At 35.0% G+C, this 20,169-nt stretch overlaps 1 protein-coding gene across 1 annotated transcript in view; it reads left to right on the forward strand.

Annotated features, from left to right (window-relative positions):
- Positions 1 to 429: 429 nt before the first annotated feature.
- The window catches only part of LOC107581856 (cytosolic carboxypeptidase 1-like), a 97,422-nt gene continuing 77,682 nt past the window's right edge, over positions 430 to 20,169 (forward strand). The window contains exon 1 of the mRNA XM_016267527.1: positions 430 to 508. Within this exon, the coding sequence (XP_016123013.1) occupies positions 430 to 508 (79 nt within the window). The remainder of the gene's footprint in view (positions 509 to 20,169) is intronic.

Raw genomic sequence — 20,169 nt, forward strand, 5'->3', positions numbered from 1 at the left:
GATAGTGGTGTTTGCACTGGTCCAAAAAACTCATTTATTTTGTTTCAGAGTTTCAGTTCATTTATATCCATTTATTTTCTTTTTCACTGACTAGAAAATAACCATCTCCACTGTTTAGGCTCAGACCACTATCATTTATTATGTTGTCTTTGAAGAGGGTTTTCTGTTGGTTTTAGCCCCTTTTGGTAGTTTTAAGAGACTAAGAAGCTATAATGTGAGTCAACAATCAATAGCCTTTTGATATTGACCAGCGTGAGGCGTAACTCATCAGACGGGCCTACAGGCCACAGAACAGCCACATTTTTCACATGTGGAGGCGCTCATCGTGTGGTAATCTCTCATGGTGAGCTCTCATGTTTATACGATGCTGGATGTCACCCTAAAAAATAAACAGTATAACATAGAGGGGGATGGAGAGGTCATGCACAAATGAAGAAGAACGAATGGCTGTGGCCTGGGGACATCCATCTAACTGCTTTTCTGGAGCTGCTGGTCGTCGAAACCAGAGGCATGAAGATCATCCACTAGCTTGATCGGATGAAGGAACACGATCACAGACCTCAGCTGATTTATTTAGACAAAGATGTCACTATCCATACTACGCAAGGTAAATTAAATGTAACTAACACCTTGAAGTGCAATATCTCCAGGGAGTGATGCTTGATCCGTATCGAGCATCTGACCTTCTGCTTCATAATCTATCCATTTGTGTTCTACACTTGGATCTGAAACCAACCGTCCCCTATTATCAGAGTGCTGATGTATGTTGATTATTTTCTAAGCGACCATAAATTTGGACTATTGATTATCTATGCTTAATACAGAAAATATGTCGATGGGATTCTAATGGCTTCCATGGAAGCAGCTGTCCCTGCTAAATCAAAGGGATAGTTCACCCAAAAAATGAAAAATTTGTCATTTACTTACCCTTAAAGCAATAGTGCACCCAAAAATTTACATTGGCTGAAAATGTACTCACTCTCGGGCCATCAAAGATGTAGATTACTTTTTCTTCATTCTTTCTCACCAATTGATCCTCAGCAGTGAATGGGTGCCGTCAGAATGACAGTTTAAACAGCTGATAAAAACATCACAATAATCCACAAGTAATCCACACGACTCCAGTCCATCAATTAATGTCCTGTGAAGGGAAAAGCTACGTATTTGTAAGAAACAAATCTATCAATAAGGTTTAAACTTTATACCACCACTTCTGGCCACAATGCAAGTCCATAATCTATAATAATGCTTCCTCCAGTGAAAACATCCACTGTTGTCATCTCTCATGAAAATTCACTAACATACTTGTTTAAAACAGTTTTTGACAGTTTTTTGCCTTGTAAACAGTGCTTGATCTGTGCATATTTCTCACCTGATTCAGACTAGAATAATGGAAGATTTGGAAGCTAGAAGCAACGGTTTGAAGTTCAAAACATCTTTATGGGTTTGATTATCACAAACATTCAGGTTTTTGCTTCACAAGACGTTTATTGATGGACTGAGTCATGTGGATTATTTATTGATTATTGTGATGTTTTTATCAACTGTCTGAACTCCCATTCTGATGGCACCCATTCACTGCAAATAATCCATTGGTGAAAAACTAACTAATCTGCATTTTAGATGGCCTGATGGTGAGTACATTTTCAGCAAAGTTTTGTTTTTGGGTAAACTTATCCTTCAGTGTTATTTTAAACCCATTTAACTTTCTAAATGAATACACAATGAAGATCTAAGACAGATGCTGAGATTTCCACTGACTAATCATCACAGACATACCAGTTTGTTTCTCATCCAAAGGTTTTGTATGACTTCAGACTTGGAAGTTAATGGAAAAGATCCACTTTTGTGATGCCTTTGTGTGCTTTTGCTTCTTTTTTTTAAGCTTGAAAGCTCCAGTCCCAATTGTATATGCATGGAAAAGAGGGTAAGTAAACAATATCAGAATTTTCATTTTTGGTGAACTCTCCCAAAAATGGGATAGGGGACCCAAGGGATAATTCACCCAAAAATGAAAATTCTGTCATTAATTACCCTCATATTGTCCCAAACCTGTAAGACCTTTGTTCATCTTCAGAACACTAATTAAGATGTTTTTGATTAAATCTGAGAGCGTTGACCATACATAGACAGCAAGGGAACTACCACGTTAAATGCCCAGAAAGGTAGTAAGGACATTGATAAAACTGTCCATGTGACATCAGCGGTTCAGTATTTTTGTGCCCAAAGAAACCAAAAATAACGACTTTATTCAACAATTTCTTCTCTTCCGTTTCAGTCTTTGATGCGCGTTCACGAGAGTACCACGACATACAAGTTTTTAGCTTGAGCTTAATAAACAAATCACCTTCCAATACACTTCAAGGTGGTTCATTTGTTCCCTATTGGATTGGATGTTTTTTAGATGCAGTATGAAGAAAATATGTTTATGTTTTACACTTTTATGTGGAGGAATAAAGGTTTGCTTCTAAAAAAAAGTTCACACTTAATATTGCTTGAAGACAGGGACATTTCAAAGCACGCAGTGAGGCATCGGCCAAATCAAAGCTGACAGAAAAAGATGATGGGCAAATACTATTCTGAGCTTATCTTTGCGAGAGAGCACAGCATGGTCCATTTGTCATTGAGGGGAAAAAGACAAGGAGGATGATGAAAATGACCGAAGATACCGACCGGCATGTAACTTTTCATGCTTGGAGAGATGCTTTATGATTGGACGGTATGCAATATACCTTTTACCTTATTTTGATTCAAGTCATCCCCATTCTGAAAGAAGCATGTATTTCTTTTGGGCTCAACTTTCCATTTGCTTCTTGTTCCACAAGCTATCTGGCTGCCAGAGGCTGTGGGACCTGGTTTTGGCTCCAAGATTAGGATTGTGCTGGCAGCTCCATCCATTTAGTTTACACCAGAGTCCAGCAGACCAGGCCCATGTAACACATTGCATCCTGGGGCGGTTGATCAGTCACATTGGATGGGACATGATGAGATAGAAAAAGGGTCTTGGGTCCAATCTCAAGGCCCTTGTCACCAGCCCCCGGCCTCTATTTAACACCCTCCTTGTAGTGAATGGAAGTCTGATTTATTTCTGTGAATCAGTTCTTTTAAAGGCTTTTTTTTTAAAGTAGGGATTATATAATTACCTCATCATGTTGTCCCTGATGTCCTGGCATTGCACATTAAATGCTTTCAAACGCATAATACTGTTTATTGCGTTTTATTAGCCTTATTAAATGTTATTAGTTAGGCTATCTATTGTAGTTTAAGTGTCAGTTCATTTTGTTGCATCCATGATACAGCTCGTAAATACTAAAATGTATTTATTTATTTATTTACTCCATTCAGTTATTTGTATTTGCTTGTTTATTTGGTTTTGTTTAGTTGTTTTTGTTTAGTTATTTTGCTTAGTTGTTAGTTTATAAGTATCACTTATTTATTTTTATTGTTTATTTGCTCATTTTTATTGTAATTTGTTTTTGTTTAGGTATTTTTTTTTTTTTTTTACAATTAATTTATTTGCTTTTATTTTTTTAATTATTATGTAATTGTTGTTTTATTCATAATGTATATGATATATTAATATTTTAATGAATATTTTCATTTTATAATTTAATTTGTTTTAATAATTTTGTATTTTGTATTTTTTATGTCTATCATTTTTATTATTTTTTATATTTTAAGTTTTAGTTATTTAGTACAACTTTAGCAATAGGTGAAATAAAATAAGTTTAAGTTTTGGTTTTTATGTACATTTCAGTTAATGTTATTTCAACAACAACAACAACAAAAAGATAAAATTAATTAATTAATTCATTCATTCATGTTGATAAAATCGTCATGCAGTCAGATCATAAACATATTTCCAATACACTTATTTGTAACGTTTCTGCTACTCAGCCGTCATTGTAATTAGCTTTTTGCCATAACAGTCAAATCCTCTTTAAATAAATGACCGAATCGAATCATTCAGATGAATCGTTCAGACTGGTTTTGTGAATTGATCCATTAAAAAGGATTTAATTCAAAATAATTTATGAGTCAGACGTCCCTTTTCATGAATCTGCCTATTGTTTGGCAAGAACACCAGTAGTTTTTCCAAGAGTGCCATTTTATAGCACCCGTTTATTGTTTATAAGGTGACTTATGACATAGGGAGGTCAAGGAAACTTCATCTTTCATAAGTGGAGGCAATGACAATTTCACATGTCAATGAATCCAGAAGCGGAGGAATGTTTAATAAACTGCTTGTATTAGTTGTCTTCAATGTGGCCATGCTGTGTCAGCAGGTATAAGCCACACGTTATTTGAGGGTTGTAATTATCATCACCGTTAGGACATATGAGTGACAAGGACTTGAGAAATGGCTCTCTGAGCGTCACAGGAAATTGCACACGCGCACAGCCAGTCAGAACTGCGATTAACTACAGATTCAAACGTCTGGAAGAATTTATTCATAAGCAAACTGACCTTTTGTTTTCTATTTGTTGAAGACGCTTCACCACTCATCTCACTGGCTTTATCAGCTGTCTGATGGAGAAGAAACTACTTGGAAGTGTGTTGAAACGCCGTCAACAGATGGAAAGCACAATCCGGTGGCTTATGACTAAATTCCACCAGGCATTCTTCGATGACCCGGATTAATAAATAATCTTGCGGTTGTAATGCAGATTCATTATGTAGCATCTGTTCCCCTTCTGGACCCGGCTACCATGCTGACGTATGGAAAGCAAACGTGATATCTCATGAAAATAATTCTGAATAAATGGTTTAAGCCAAGTGGATGCATCTTGCATGTGCCAATATATTCGGTAACATTCTACAAATGCTGGGAAATGTAGTCTTCATTTATTTGTTTGTTTGTTGGTTAGTTGGTTAATATGTTTAATTTATATAGCACCTTTTCCAGTGAACCATCATTTCATACATAGAAGGACAATAGACATTTGCCAAGTTCAATTGCACATATAGGCAACTAGGTTTAGTGAAGAGTCAAGAATGATACAAAGTTTTTGAAGGTGGCAGATGGAATAATTGATGTAGCTTCAAGGTCAAATTTGCGGGCATTAGTTATGTTTTTTGTTATAGTTGGGGGGCCGACAAGTAAGGTTTTGGTTTTTGTCAAGTTCAAACTGAGAGAATTGGAGTTAAACCAGGTCTTTAACTCGTTGACATATGACAATAGAGATGCAGTCAGGTCGGCAAGCAGTATATATCTGGATATCGTTGACATAGCAGTGGTACTGAAAACCGTGGTGGTGAATAATTTGTCCAAGGGGCATAATATAAATAAGAAATAATAGTGGCCCTAGAACTGAGCCCTGTGGCACACCCTGTTTGGTTGGTTTATTTGTTTATTTATAAAAAATATATAATTTAATTTGGTTATTTGATAATCTGTTTATTTTGCTAAATTTTTATTATCATTTTTATATTCACTTTTTATTTGATTTTATTTACTTGGTTTTTATGATTTTATTTATTTTGCTTAGTTGTTTATAAGTATTATTTTTTTCTTATTTATTTGCTTATTTTGTTTATTATCATTTATTTGTTTTTTGTTTTAGTTATTTGGATTGTTTAATTTTGGTTATTTTGTTTTTCAATTTGTTAATTTATTTTTATCATATAATTTATTTTTTTTAATTATGTTTTTTCTTTTGCATATTTTTGTTTATTATCATTTATTTGTTTATTTATTTAGTTATTTGGCTTGTTTGGTAATTTTATTTGATTTTTAATTTAATTTATTTGTTTTTATTAATTTATTAATTTATTTGCTTATTTATTTATTTTTATTTTTTTAGTAGGTCGGTTTAAGCACTGTTGTCTACATCAGTGATGTGAATAATTATATGGTTGATTGTGTTTTATGGGCATGTAGTATTGGTTTTTCAACTTTTTTCCTTGAGACCACCAGTCTATGCTTTTCACTGTGTGCGCCTTTCTACCAGATTTAACTGCAAGTCGACACTTTCCGTAATAGGCACCCTCGGTTTTGATCAAACCTTGTCGTTTTACTCAATTACTCTCCCGCAGTTTTGGAGCATGCTGTGCTTTTCCTGGTCCCAAATTTGAGAGCTAATTTGAATAGGCCCTGTTATTTTACTGGCGAAAACATGTCAATTAAACCATGGAGGTCATAGATGGGTCATAAAAAATCATAAAATTAAATGACAATGTGAATATTTTCCTCTCTCTTTTTTGGTGAGACCAAATGAATGTTAAATATACAATGTTCATTATAACCAGGCAGGAAGAAGCACTTCTCGGTTGCTTTTGCTCCAGGGTGGCCCGCTAATGCTTTCAGACCTGCAAAACTCTAAACAATATAATTTAGCATGGATCCTGGAAGAATACACACTATTAGTACCCCTCAAGTAATGTGGAAAGAAAAGCTAACAAAGAAACTCAATGACTTCATACTTGAAGTTAGCAAACAATAAACAATGACAATAAAGTTGTGATGTTAAAGTGAGAGTTCTCCTGAAAAATAGCACCATAGTAAAGCAAATTTTGATTTTTGTATCAGAAATTACTTGAAGTAAGAGGTCAGGTGTTGTTTTTTCAAAATTTTCCTCCACATATGACCATTGCCTCATGTTTTCAGTTGAGTCTGGCCCATTTTTCGCCTCAGGAAGCACCGTTCCTGTGCCAACTCTTGCCTGGGGACAAATTAAGACAGTGAGGTATATCTGAATAAAACTGCAGGCCTCACAAAATGCTCTAGCAAAATCACCTGAACTGTACAATAGCATTGCCACGTATGTATTTAGATTTTTATGCAGCCAGACATAAGCCAGTATTACAGCCATGCTGTCCAGGCAAGATAACACTGAGTGCTATGAGTAAGCGAAGCACTTCGCTTTATCCCCCTCAATTCATATAGAACTTCCCGGGACTAAACTCTGATCCAATGATTGCCAGGCAAAAGCCGAATGTAGGAGTGTAAATGTATGATAAAACTGTCATTTCCCAAGTGATAGATGGAGCTTAGGTTGCATTTCATTTGAGAGCAAAATAAGAGTTTAATCCGTGTCCTACTAGTTGTTTTGATGCTACTTGAACTTAGCAGACGAGTGTCAGGAATTAGCAAGTAGCAACAACACTTGCACATTTAGCGTCGCTTTCATCTCCACATGTTAAGACAGGGATCAGTATTATAGCTGAGATGAGAAGAAATTATTATCTAGATGTTAGCCTGCTCTGTTCGCATCAAAAGAGCCAAAGGAATACCCAGCAACCCCAGTTAACCCACAATAACAGAACCTCCGCTAGTCATAAATGTGAAGCGACAGCTTCGTGTCAGTAACACATAATGCTCCTAATGAAACTGTAAGTCTTTATTGCCTAGGCAAATTGAAGCTTGTTGCAGTAACCCAAATGTAGACTTAGACAGATTGCTGGTGCACACACTATCAGACAAGGCTTTTTGGTTTCTGATTTGCCTGGAAATAGAAGCTTGAGATGAAGTGGGGAGTTTTATCTAAAATTTCTTGGAGTTTCAACATGTTAAGACCTTAAACGTACTCTACACAAGTACTTGAATGCAAATACTTCTCGAACATTAATGTAAACAATCAGGCTACTCATTTAATCATGAACATACAGTAAATTAAGCAATAACAGGAGTAGACAAAATAGAAATGCATTTAACTGTTCATCACAAATGAAAAGAAATATCAATAAAATAAATTTTAAAAATAAATGTAAAATTATCTCAATATTAATAATTGGTAAACTTGTTTTAATTATTTATTTTTAACAAAATCTATATTTTTAAATGTATTTATCTACATTTATAGTTGCTTACTTGACTGATTTATTTATTTATTAGTTGCTCAAATGACTCTTAAATTTCACATATAGGCCTCAATACTGTCATGGTGGACGAACATTATTAAGAGAACCCTGTCGATCAGAGGCTACCTAACATGTGGTTTAATGCCACAGCAACTCTAGCGCCCCTTTGAGTACTGGAGTTATATGTCACTGTTAATCCCAAAGTATACTTCACTTTTTACCTGTACGTGAGTTTCGTCATCAGAATAGTACGCGCACCACCCAATTTTTGTACGCACAGGTCGCACATGCGCATTGAATTTGTTTTGCAGTAATCAGTTGTTCCACAAGGTGGCAACACTGTCCCGGGCCATTGTTTCACAGTAGAAAACAAAACTAATGGAAACTAAGATGGAACAACATCAACAAAATAGCGGAGACTACAACAACAACAACAGACAGCATTGACAAGCGCTTGTGAGCGAGAGGGGATTGGATAGACCAGCTTTGGTTTAAAAGAGTTCACAAATATTTGTTATCGGTCATAAATTATGGGGAAAAATAGTGCAGACACTGGACATGGATGAAGCTTTCAAGAGCGCATGTGTCGACCGTCTGTGTGTTCGCGCACAACATCAAATGGAGTATACTTTGAAAGGCTATGCGTTCGAATATACGCATACACTTACAAAAACGCAAAGTATACTTTGGGCTTCATTTTATTTTTTAGTCTAAGTTGTTTAGCTCCTGACATCTATTTTGTGAAACAAAACAAGGGTTCAAGCATGGGTGTTTGTGCGAGTTTTGAATGTGATCCGCATTATTCTTTTTTGGAACATATTGTTACGGGCCAGCAGTGGCTTAAACCCAAAATGTGAATCATTTAACATATTTGATCTTATTTTTACTACAGAGTTATGGAAAACATTTCATTACAAAAGCCACTGCACTGCAGCAACAGAAAAAAATGAGGAATTTGTAAGAACAAAAAGAGAAGGATTAATAAATTACAAGCCAAAACTTTAATATTTTTTTCAACAAAAGCACTATAATGAGATGCCTTTGAAGAGTGAGGCGTTGCGTTAAACTTACATGCTTATTCAAATGAAGCTGAAACCTGTGAATTTTACATGAAACTCATTTGAATTCCACGCTGTGACCGTTTGGCCGTAGACGGTGGCTGACGTGATTATTCTAAGTTAAAGCGAACCTCTACATTCTTACAGATTCAAGCGTGTGTGTGTGGGTGGTCATGTGTGCTGGTGTGTAGGACTGTTTTATAGTAGATGTAGAAGAATGCATTTGTCAGTGCAGAACACGCACACATGGCGTAACTGAGCAAGAGGGAGATTTCTAGCTCTTGGTAGCATGCAATAAAATTTTTAACAGACTTGACTCAAGCCTACATCCCCATTTGATCTAGAGCTCTGTCAACTTATTTTTTATATATGAAGTGAATTGTTAAGTTACAAGAAAAAAATAGGTTCTTGGAAGTGCCTCTGTGAGGATATTTCCTACATTTTATTTTTCCCACTATGTGTCCCTGCTTTATTTATTTATTTATTTATTTAGAAAGATAGAAAAGTATTGTGGGATGAATACCAGTTTTCAAACTATGACAATCAATATTGCCCATTGATATTGATTATTATTCGCCATTGGACATTGCACAACCCATGTCTTTGTATATTCATTCAGAAATTTATGAACAAAGAAGCCTAAACTCGCTTATATTAACTGCCTCACAGCCTCGTTTTCATTCACGTCAATTTAAATAAGACGTCTCTCCGGAGTCACGGAGTCATGTTTTCAAATTGCCATAATCCAATCCCTGACTATTTGAACTCAAAAGCGGTTTTCTCCTGCCATTGTGGCATTTTTCTTCTATGCGTTATGAATATAATTTAATATTTTATCATCCTCTGGCATCTTACACAATATATGAAATTATAATACCGAGCATGTGTAATGAAGATTTCAGTCCTCATTACAAAGGGAATATGAAACGACCGTTTGATTTGTTTTTTTTTCCAAGTTCATCATGAATATTTGAATTCACAAGCGAGCGTGTCGATCGAGCTTCAACGACTCTTTGTATTTGCTTCATTTTCTATAATTTCCACGCCAAACAAAAGCGAGATATTAAACAAGCTCCTATGACTCCGTCTTCCCCGAGATAATTTGTGTGTCCTGCAGGCATGAATAAGCAAAACATGAATATTCAAGACAAGGCCGCTTCTAATCTCCCTTATGCAATTCACACAGGTGATAATGCGGCACTGCCCAGTCGTGCACAACAAAAAGGTGTTTTTATCAAGCCCATACCTTTTATAAATGATCATTTTGAATGGAGTAAAAACACTTTTTTTCACTTCACGTTCGATACTTGCAATTAAACATCATTCTTTAAGATTAACAGTACGTTGGATAATTTAGAGACAGTCTCGGGTGAAAGCAGGATACTGAATAAGCACATGGCGCCCAACGTGGGGACCTGCCAGGGGTGACAAATCGCTGGTAATCGGTTGCAGTGCATGTTAGCCGCAGCCAAGGAGAGCATTACTTTAATTTTACATTTCTGAAAGAGGTGGCGTCTCCCTTTTATGTTGATGGATATTAACAGGGTCTGGCAACGCAGATGCTTGAAGAACATGTAGTCAGGGCGATCAGACCCGAATGATGCTTCTATTCCGGTAGAGGAGAAGGGGGCGTCTGGAAGTGGCAAGTGGCTCGTTTGTGTCATAGTTTGTGTTGGCCTGTCACTGATGCTGAGTACCTCACGCTTTAGACGCACCACACACATGCGAATACACATGAAGTGTTCTGAAAGAGTACGTAGGAAGCTTGAAGGTCATGTTTGACAGCTGAATTATATGCGATTACAGTAGGATTTGTGCTACCTGTATGGTCCATTTATGGCGAAATTTAGATTGAATTCAGCTTGGATGGATTTTTTTAGGCTGTTCAAATCATCATGGTTCTCAACTGGTGGGTTGTGACCTGGAAAAAAATGGTGAATGCAATTAAAAAGATGGTCCGACTAAAAAGGTTATGTAATTTATTCACCCTGATGTTGCTTTAAATCTGTATGACTTTTCTGCAGAATAAAAAAACATCGGACGCCAATGACGTTCACTGTTACCGAAAAAAAAGAAGTATATTTATATTTTATTTTATTTTATTAACTATTTATTTTATTAATTATTTTTTATAAATCTTTAATTTTCTAAATGTCTTATATTGTGTTTCACAGAAGAAATAAAAAGTCATACAGATTTGTAATAGCATGAGGTTGAGTAAATGACAGAATTTTCATTATTGGGTAAAATATTATTTTTAATGCATTTAGCTATATTTTTGTGGATAACTTTTTTTTTTCAATCAGAATTGGAATTTGTGGTATTTTGGTGTAAATTCATTGGAACCTAGCAAAATTAGGCAGATGTCGACACGGACTGGTTGCTTAACATGCAAAGTGAAAGAAAATATGGGATTTAGAAACCAAAATGATCAATTTTCCAATTCAGAATTTTAAGAATTGTGCTTATTGTTGAGCCTATGTAGTTCATGGTTATATTAATAGCTGATATATGTTTGATTTAAAGGGCATTATTGTTCCTTTTATGCGATTTAACCCATTTTGGTACTGTGTTGTGAAGCCACTTGACGTTCAGTGTCAAATATGCTAGATAAAAGCCATTATAAATTGGTTGGTTATGACGGATATGTGTTTGAGGAATCGCTTGATTGGTTATTTTAACAGCAGAGCCGTTTTTAACAAAATAGAGTCTCTGTTGTAGCTGTCATTTATGCTTGTGTCCTACATCTGCTCGCCCCGTCTCATTCCCTAGGATTTGTCCTGCGGGACGCGTCAGTCATGTAGCCTGCTCTGCACTGGAACGGTAGTTCCGCTGGAGTTTTGAATGGGAATGAGGGACTAAAGAGGCATATGTTGTATTGGAAATTATATTTAGCTCAGAAGCAAAGAAGGGACAGTCGCTATTAACAAGAAGAAAGGCATCTCATTTTCGTTGCTCAAGGTTAGCAGAAAGTAAAGGTACAGCAGTGAATGTGCCGTGACTGTTTGAGGAAATTTAAGGAATCTAATTTGCCAGAGCCAAGGTATTTCAGGACAGGTATGTCAATGCAAAAAGAACAGCTATTTGACATATGCTCTGGAATTGAACCAAAAATGGCTGCAGTCTTGTCTGCTAGTTTTAGTCCAGTGCTTAGTTCTTGTATAGTGTCAAAAGGGATATTTTATTTTATTTTATTTTAAATACATACTTATCATTTAAAACATTATTTAAAAACAATATACGATTCAAATATTAAATTAATTTCAATTAATTATATATTGATTTATATTATTTATATTTATTTTATTTGTAAAGTATTTGTAATTTTTATCTGAGCACATTGCGACTAAACAGTGATCGCCATGCATTTTGTGATGTTTGGAAAAGAGCAGTTTTGACATTTTGATGTCTTCTTTTGTGTCATATGGGTTTGGGGAGACTTAAAGGGGTTAAGTTAAAGGGGTCCTATTATGCTTTTTCAACTTTAGTTAGTCTGTAATGTTGCTGTTTGAGCATAAAAAAGATCTGCAAAAGCTACAAAGCTCAAAGTCTAATTCAAAAGGAGATATTTTATTTAACAGAAATCACTTTTCAAAAACTACAACGAACGACTCGTTTGGACTACAACGCATATTTTCCAGGATTTGTGATATCACAAATATCGACGAATGGGACGAGACCTGATTGAGCTGCACTAGAGAAGGCAACGAGTGTTATCACAATGTCAGAGACACACTAGCTTTCCCAAGGCAGATGAACTTTGAGTGCTTACAATCATCCGGGTTTAAATCGTACACAAATTGTTTTGATTTTGACGCAATATTTACACTGAAGCTTGCAGCAGGCTGCTATGGTAAAGGGCATGACATATCTCTCGAGGAGGCGCCGAGTGGTGCCAATCACAACACACACTGGCCCAGCTAACCAATCACAGCACATTACGTATTTCAGAAGGCGGGCCTTCATTTGATACAGGAACTATTCGAGCCGTTCGTGCCAGACTGGGGAGAGAGATGCTGTAATAATGTAAAATATGTGAAATATATAATGTGTTTTTCGAACAACCTAGTATGAGAGCCTGTTCTAGTATACCCCCAAAACAAAATCAAGACTTTGTAAAAGAACATAATAGGACCCCTTTAAATTATGATAGTGTTTAGTTTAAAACATTATGTTGTTGTTGTTGTTTTTTTTTTGCGTTTAAGTTGCATATAAAATCCACTTGGCTCAAAAATCTGAGGGGGCTTGATGCTTCTATCAAACTGCATGCATTATATAAACACATTGCTTTCTTTATGAAGACATTTGTTTATGCATTTCTCAGGCTTTACTTGCTCTATTTATTGTAGCACACAAATCCTCTGCAACCTTGAGAGGCGAGATCCATTTTTTGTACATTTCTTTCATAATCTGTTGTGATGAGAGCTCAAGGTTTAGCTAATGCCTTCTCTCTGCTGTCCCTGTTGTGTTGCTTATGAAAGATGGCGCCCCATTTTCTTTTTTTTCACTGATTTTCTGTGGCAGAGTCAGAGTCAATCAGCAACACTCCACACTATTCACTGGGGTGACAGATTGTTCCCTATTCTTAAAATGATGCAAAGTATCACAGTGGAGATCATTAATTAGATTTTTTTTGTTTTAATTACTGTCTCTTCACAGTCATTAAGCAAAGACTATTTTGCAACACTTCTATTTTTATAATTAGCACAGGGAAATGTGACTGATTCCCAGAGGGACACAAAGCAAAGCTAGCATCTGAAATCAGTACACTTTAATGTTGGAAAGTAAGAATATTTTTTATTGACAAAAATTATTTATTTATTTATGACTGACTGAATGAATGAATGAATCCACAATATCCTAAATGGAGTCTGACATATGTCCCATAGTCACAACAAGTTGGCCGGTGGCTCCTCTCTTCACAACTTCTTTCGGCTCTGCTGTCCTGCCAGCTATAAATTGCTGTTAGGAACATTAGTTCTGATAAACAAATGCCAAAAGTCTCACTTCTGAGCACTCTAAATGCAAGACTCTGCCTTAAGGTGATAACACCTATCATTTAATGATTCATCATTCTGCCTTCCTGTAGTTTCGTAGTTGAATGGAACGTCATTATGAACATGATAATCCTTACAGCTTCTCTTCACAGTTATATTGTACCATTACAGTCACGTGTCTCTATATTCACTTCTCAAATGCACTTCATGCTTGCTTGCTCCTTTTCCTCCACCGATAAGAAGGTGCGAATATAAAGGTAGAGCATAATTACTGTATTGTGCAGTTTAAAGGTTTGCAGAATTATGGCCTATTTACACAAAGTCATAATTTTTGACACCGTTTCAGTGTATGTTTAATGTGTCTGAATTCCATCCCAATGCAGCTGATTGGAAAAACAAAGTTTGATCAATGATTCATTGACTTGAATTTTTCATTCTGTTCCCCAAAGATTCACTCAGATTTGTTCACTGTTTCACTTTGTGTCTTGACTCTTTTTAATACCATTCCCTAAAGATTAGTTCAGATTTCTTCACTGATTCATTAAGTCTTTTCTTTTTGATTCTTTAAATTTTTCTCCTTGATTCCATTGGTCAAAGATTTATTCACTTTTGTTGACTGATTCATTTTGTAACTGAACTCTTTTTATCCCATTCCCCAAGGATTAGTTCACATTTGTTCACTGATTCGTTCTGTGACTTGACTTTGCTTCAGTTGACCAAAGATTTGTTTTTCAGTGATTCGTTTTGTAACTTGACTATTTTCCAAGTTTCCAAGGGGGATTCCATTCCCCATTGATTAGTTCAAAGTTGTTCACTTGTTAATTTTATAATGTGTCTTATTTGATTCCATTCACCAAGGATTCATTCATATGTTTTGTAGCATGACTCTATTTATAAAATTCCCAAAAGATTCATGCTAATTTGCTCACTCATTCATTTTGTAATGTATTTCTATGATTCATTTTGTAATGCAAATCTTTTGATTATATTGTCCAAAGATTCATTCAGATTTTTTTCACTGATTCATTTTGTAATTTGATTCGTTGATTCTAATTACTAAGGATCCTACATATTTTTTTTCACTGATTTGTTTTGTATCATGACTCTTTTGATTCCATTCCCCCAAAAAATGTATGCAGATTTGTTTAGTGAATTATTTTGTAATGTAACTCTTTTGAGTATATTCTCCAAACATTCATTCAAATTTGTTCACTAATTCGTTTTGTAAATTAACTATTTTTATTCAATTCCCCAAAGATTAATGCACATTTGTTTAATGTTTAATTAATTTTGTAGCTTGACTCTGATTCCACTTACCAAGGATCCATTCGTGATTTTTTTTTGTATCATGACTCTTTTGATTCCATTTCCAAAAAATCTATGCAGATTGGTTCAGTGATTCAATTTATAATGCAACCCTTTTGATTCCATTCACCTAAGATTCATTCAGATTTGTTCAATGATTTGTTTATATATCTTTACTGATTCATTCTCTGACCCTTCCTGTAGGTTACAGTAGCTGGTCACACTTTTTGCTCAGTCTTTGAAGACTTCTGTGAATGAAAACAATGATAAAAACAATGATTTGTTTAAACCGAAAAAATGCCACTATTGTTGAGAATCACTGGACTTGATGTGAACAGGCCTTTATTCGCAGACTGAAGAGGAAACTTGTCAAAACTGGCCTGCAGGTTTCTCTTCATGAATCAAACAATAGCCAACAGCACTATCCATTATTGATGGCTGGAATACAAATAACGCTACACTTTCAGCTTGAAGGTGAACCAACAAACAGCCGTTCCCTTAAGTACTGATGAGTCAGAGGAGACGTGTGGGAGAAAGGCTTTACATCATCAGATCTGGGCTCAGAGAGTCGGCTGCTTTTTTTCTCACCTCAACCTCTCTCATCTGTGCCATCAGCACAGTACAAACAAAAGTGAAAATTAAATTCCACTTTCCAATTTCTACCCGTTTATGGGAGTTCCTCGTGTCCCACCAAACAGCACACACTCTAAATACCGACTTGTCCCCGTTTTTGTTGTACCCTCATTGTTTTATATTTTAAAACACAAAGGTGAACCAGGTGATTAAGTAAGTCATACACTATTAAAAATAAAGGTGCTTCACGATGCCATAGAAGAACCTTTTTGTCTAAATGGTTCCATAAATAACCTTTAACATCTGAAGAACCTTTCTGTTTCACAAAAGGTTCTTTGTGGTGAAAGAAGGTTCATCAGATTATAAAAAGGTAAGAAAGAGATGGTTCTTTAAAGAACCTTTGACTGAATGGTTCTTTGTGGAACCAAAAATGGTTCTTATATGGCATCGCTTGAAGAACCGTTTGAAGCACCTTTATTTTTAAGAGTGTAGGCTATTTTCACAATGCAGTACTAGCTTTCTGAGTACTATGCAGTATATACTAAATACTGTACTGATATATGTTTATTCTGACAAATATTAGCTAGAGTAAAGAGTTCTGTACCTTTTTACATTCTTAAGGTACCATTAACCAATCAGTGTTGCATTCATAGTATCCTTCATAGTATACTTTTTTTCCCTTCTCTCAGACTACTTCTCGCTCGACTAAACGTCGCCGATTGAGCCCATCTCCAGCTGATGGAGATTTGAGTAGAAAACGAGGATATAACCTCATTAGCCGAGGCGACGAAAAGCTATTGAGACTAGTCCAACTGATCTATCTGTAACCATGGGAGTAAATTGAACTGTCCTGGTTCAGTAAGTTGATCAGGAAGTGTGTGTGTGTGTGTGTTATAACAGTCTGATTATTGAGTATTACAGCAGTCTGAATAAGAGGTGTGTGTAATATTTATTTATTTACTTATTATTATATTGTATATGAATGGTGTTAATATTAATGTAAAATAGTTTTAATTAATATTATTAATGAATAAATGTATATTATGATTTATACATACTGTATATATATATATATATATATATATATATATATATATATATACTGTATATATATATATGCTAGCATCTGAAATCAGTACACTTTAATGTTGGAAAGTAAGAATATTTTTTATTGACAAAAATTATTTATTTATTTATGACTGACTGAATGAATGAATGAATCCACAATATCCTAAATGGAGTCTGACATATGTCCCATAGTCACAACAAGTTGGCCGGTGGCTCCTCTCTTCACAACTTCTTTCGGCTCTGCTGTCCTGCCAGCTATAAATTGCTGTTAGGAACATTAGTTCTGATAAACAAATGCCAAAAGTCTCACTTCTGAGCACTCTAAATGCAAGACTCTGCCTTAAGGTGATAACACCTATCATTTAATGATTCATCATTCTGCCTTCCTGTAGTTTCGTAGTTGAATGGAACGTCATTATGAACATGATAATCCTTACAGCTTCTCTTCACAGTTATATTGTACCATTACAGTCACGTGTCTCTATATTCACTTCTCAAATGCACTTCATGCTTGCTTGCTCCTTTTCCTCCACCGATAAGAAGGTGCGAATATAAAGGTAGAGCATAATTACTGTATTGTGCAGTTTAAAGGTTTGCAGAATTATGGCCTATTTACACAAAGTCATAATTTTTGACACCGTTTCAGTGTATGTTTAATGTGTCTGAATTCCATCCCAATGCAGCTGATTGGAAAAACAAAGTTTGATCAATGATTCATTGACTTGAATTTTTCATTCTGTTCCCCAAAGATTCACTCAGATTTGTTCACTGTTTCACTTTGTGTCTTGACTCTTTTTAATACCATTCCCTAAAGATTAGTTCAGATTTCTTCACTGATTCATTAAGTCTTTTCTTTTTGATTCTTTAAATTTTTCTCCTTGATTCCATTGGTCAAAGATTTATTCACTTTTGTTGACTGATTCATTTTGTAACTGAACTCTTTTTATCCCATTCCCCAAGGATTAGTTCACATTTGTTCACTGATTCGTTCTGTGACTTGACTTTGCTTCAGTTGACCAAAGATTTGTTTTTCAGTGATTCGTTTTGTAACTTGACTATTTTCCAAGTTTCCAAGGGGGATTCCATTCCCCATTGATTAGTTCAAAGTTGTTCACTTGTTAATTTTATAATGTGTCTTATTTGATTCCATTCACCAAGGATTCATTCATATGTTTTGTAGCATGACTCTATTTATAAAATTCCCAAAAGATTCATGCTAATTTGCTCACTCATTCATTTTGTAATGTATTTCTATGATTCATTTTGTAATGCAAATCTTTTGATTATATTGTCCAAAGATTCATTCAGATTTTTTTCACTGATTCATTTTGTAATTTGATTCGTTGATTCTAATTACTAAGGATTCTACATATTTTTTTTCACTGATTTGTTTTGTATCATGACTCTTTTGATTCCATTCCCCCAAAAAATGTATGCAGATTTGTTTAGTGAATTATTTTGTAATGTAACTCTTTTGAGTATATTCTCCAAACATTCATTCAAATTTGTTCACTAATTCATTTTGTAAATTAACTATTTTTATTCAATTCCCCAAAGATTAATGCACATTTGTTTAATGTTTAATTAATTTTGTAGCTTGACTCTGATTCCACTTACCAAGGATCCATTCGTGATTTTTTTTTGTATCATGACTCTTTTGATTCCATTTCCAAAAAATCTATGCAGATTGGTTCAGTGATTCAATTTATAATGCAACCCTTTTGATTCCATTCACCTAAGATTCATTCAGATTTGTTCAATGATTTGTTTATATATCTTTACTGATTCATTCTCTGACCCTTCCTGTAGGTTACAGTAGCTGGTCACACTTTTTGCTCAGTCTTTGAAGACTTCTGTGAATGAAAACAATGATAAAAACAATGATTTGTTTAAACCGAAAAAATGCCACTATTGTTGAGAATCACTGGACTTGATGTGAACAGGCCTTTATTCGCAGACTGAAGAGGAAACTTGTCAAAACTGGCCTGCAGGTTTCTCTTCATGAATCAAACAATAGCCAACAGCACTATCCATTATTGATGGCTGGAATACAAATAACGCTACACTTTCAGCTTGAAGGTGAACCAACAAACAGCCGTTCCCTTAAGTACTGATGAGTCAGAGGAGACGTGTGGGAGAAAGGCTTTACATCATCAGATCTGGGCTCAGAGAGTCGGCTGCTTTTTTTCTCACCTCAACCTCTCTCATCTGTGCCATCAGCACAGTACAAACAAAAGTGAAAATTAAATTCCACTTTCCAATTTCTACCCGTTTATGGGAGTTCCTCGTGTCCCACCAAACAGCACACACTCTAAATACCGACTTGTCCCCGTTTTTGTTGTACCCTCATTGTTTTATATTTTAAAACACAAAGGTGAACCAGGTGATTAAGTAAGTCATACACTATTAAAAATAAAGGTGCTTCACGATGCCATAGAAGAACCTTTTTGTCTAAATGGTTCCATAAATAACCTTTAACATCTGAAGAACCTTTCTGTTTCACAAAAGGTTCTTTGTGGTGAAAGAAGGTTCATCAGATTATAAAAAGGTAAGAAAGAGATGGTTCTTTAAAGAACCTTTGACTGAATGGTTCTTTGTGGAACCAAAAATGGTTCTTATATGGCATCGCTTGAAGAACCGTTTGAAGCACCTTTATTTTTAAGAGTGTAGGCTATTTTCACAATGCAGTACTAGCTTTCTGAGTACTATGCAGTATATACTAAATACTGTACTGATATATGTTTATTCTGACAAATATTAGCTAGAGTAAAGAGTTCTGTACCTTTTTACATTCTTAAGGTACCATTAACCAATCAGTGTTGCATTCATAGTATCCTTCATAGTATACTTTTTTTCCCTTCTCTCAGACTACTTCTCGCTCGACTAAACGTCGCCGATTGAGCCCATCTCCAGCTGATGGAGATTTGAGTAGAAAACGAGGATATAACCTCATTAGCCGAGGCGACGAAAAGCTATTGAGACTAGTCCAACTGATCTATCTGTAACCATGGGAGTAAATTGAACTGTCCTGGTTCAGTAAGTTGATCAGGAAGTGTGTGTGTGTGTGTGTTATAACAGTCTGATTATTGAGTATTACAGCAGTCTGAATAAGAGGTGTGTGTAATATTTATTTATTTACTTATTATTATATTGTATATGAATGGTGTTAATATTAATGTAAAATAGTTTTAATTAATATTATTAATGAATAAATGTATATTATGATTTATACATACTGTATATATATATATATATATATATATATATTTATACATACTGTATATATATATATATATATATATATATATATATATATATATATAATTAAAATCAAATCAATATTTTTAATTAATTATACAGTTATACAG

This window comes from Sinocyclocheilus grahami, unplaced genomic scaffold (genome assembly GCF_001515645.1).
Source record: "Sinocyclocheilus grahami isolate Dianchi unplaced genomic scaffold, SAMN03320097.WGS_v1.1 scaffold38.1, whole genome shotgun sequence".
NCBI classification, from domain to species: Eukaryota; Metazoa; Chordata; class Actinopteri; order Cypriniformes; family Cyprinidae; genus Sinocyclocheilus; species Sinocyclocheilus grahami.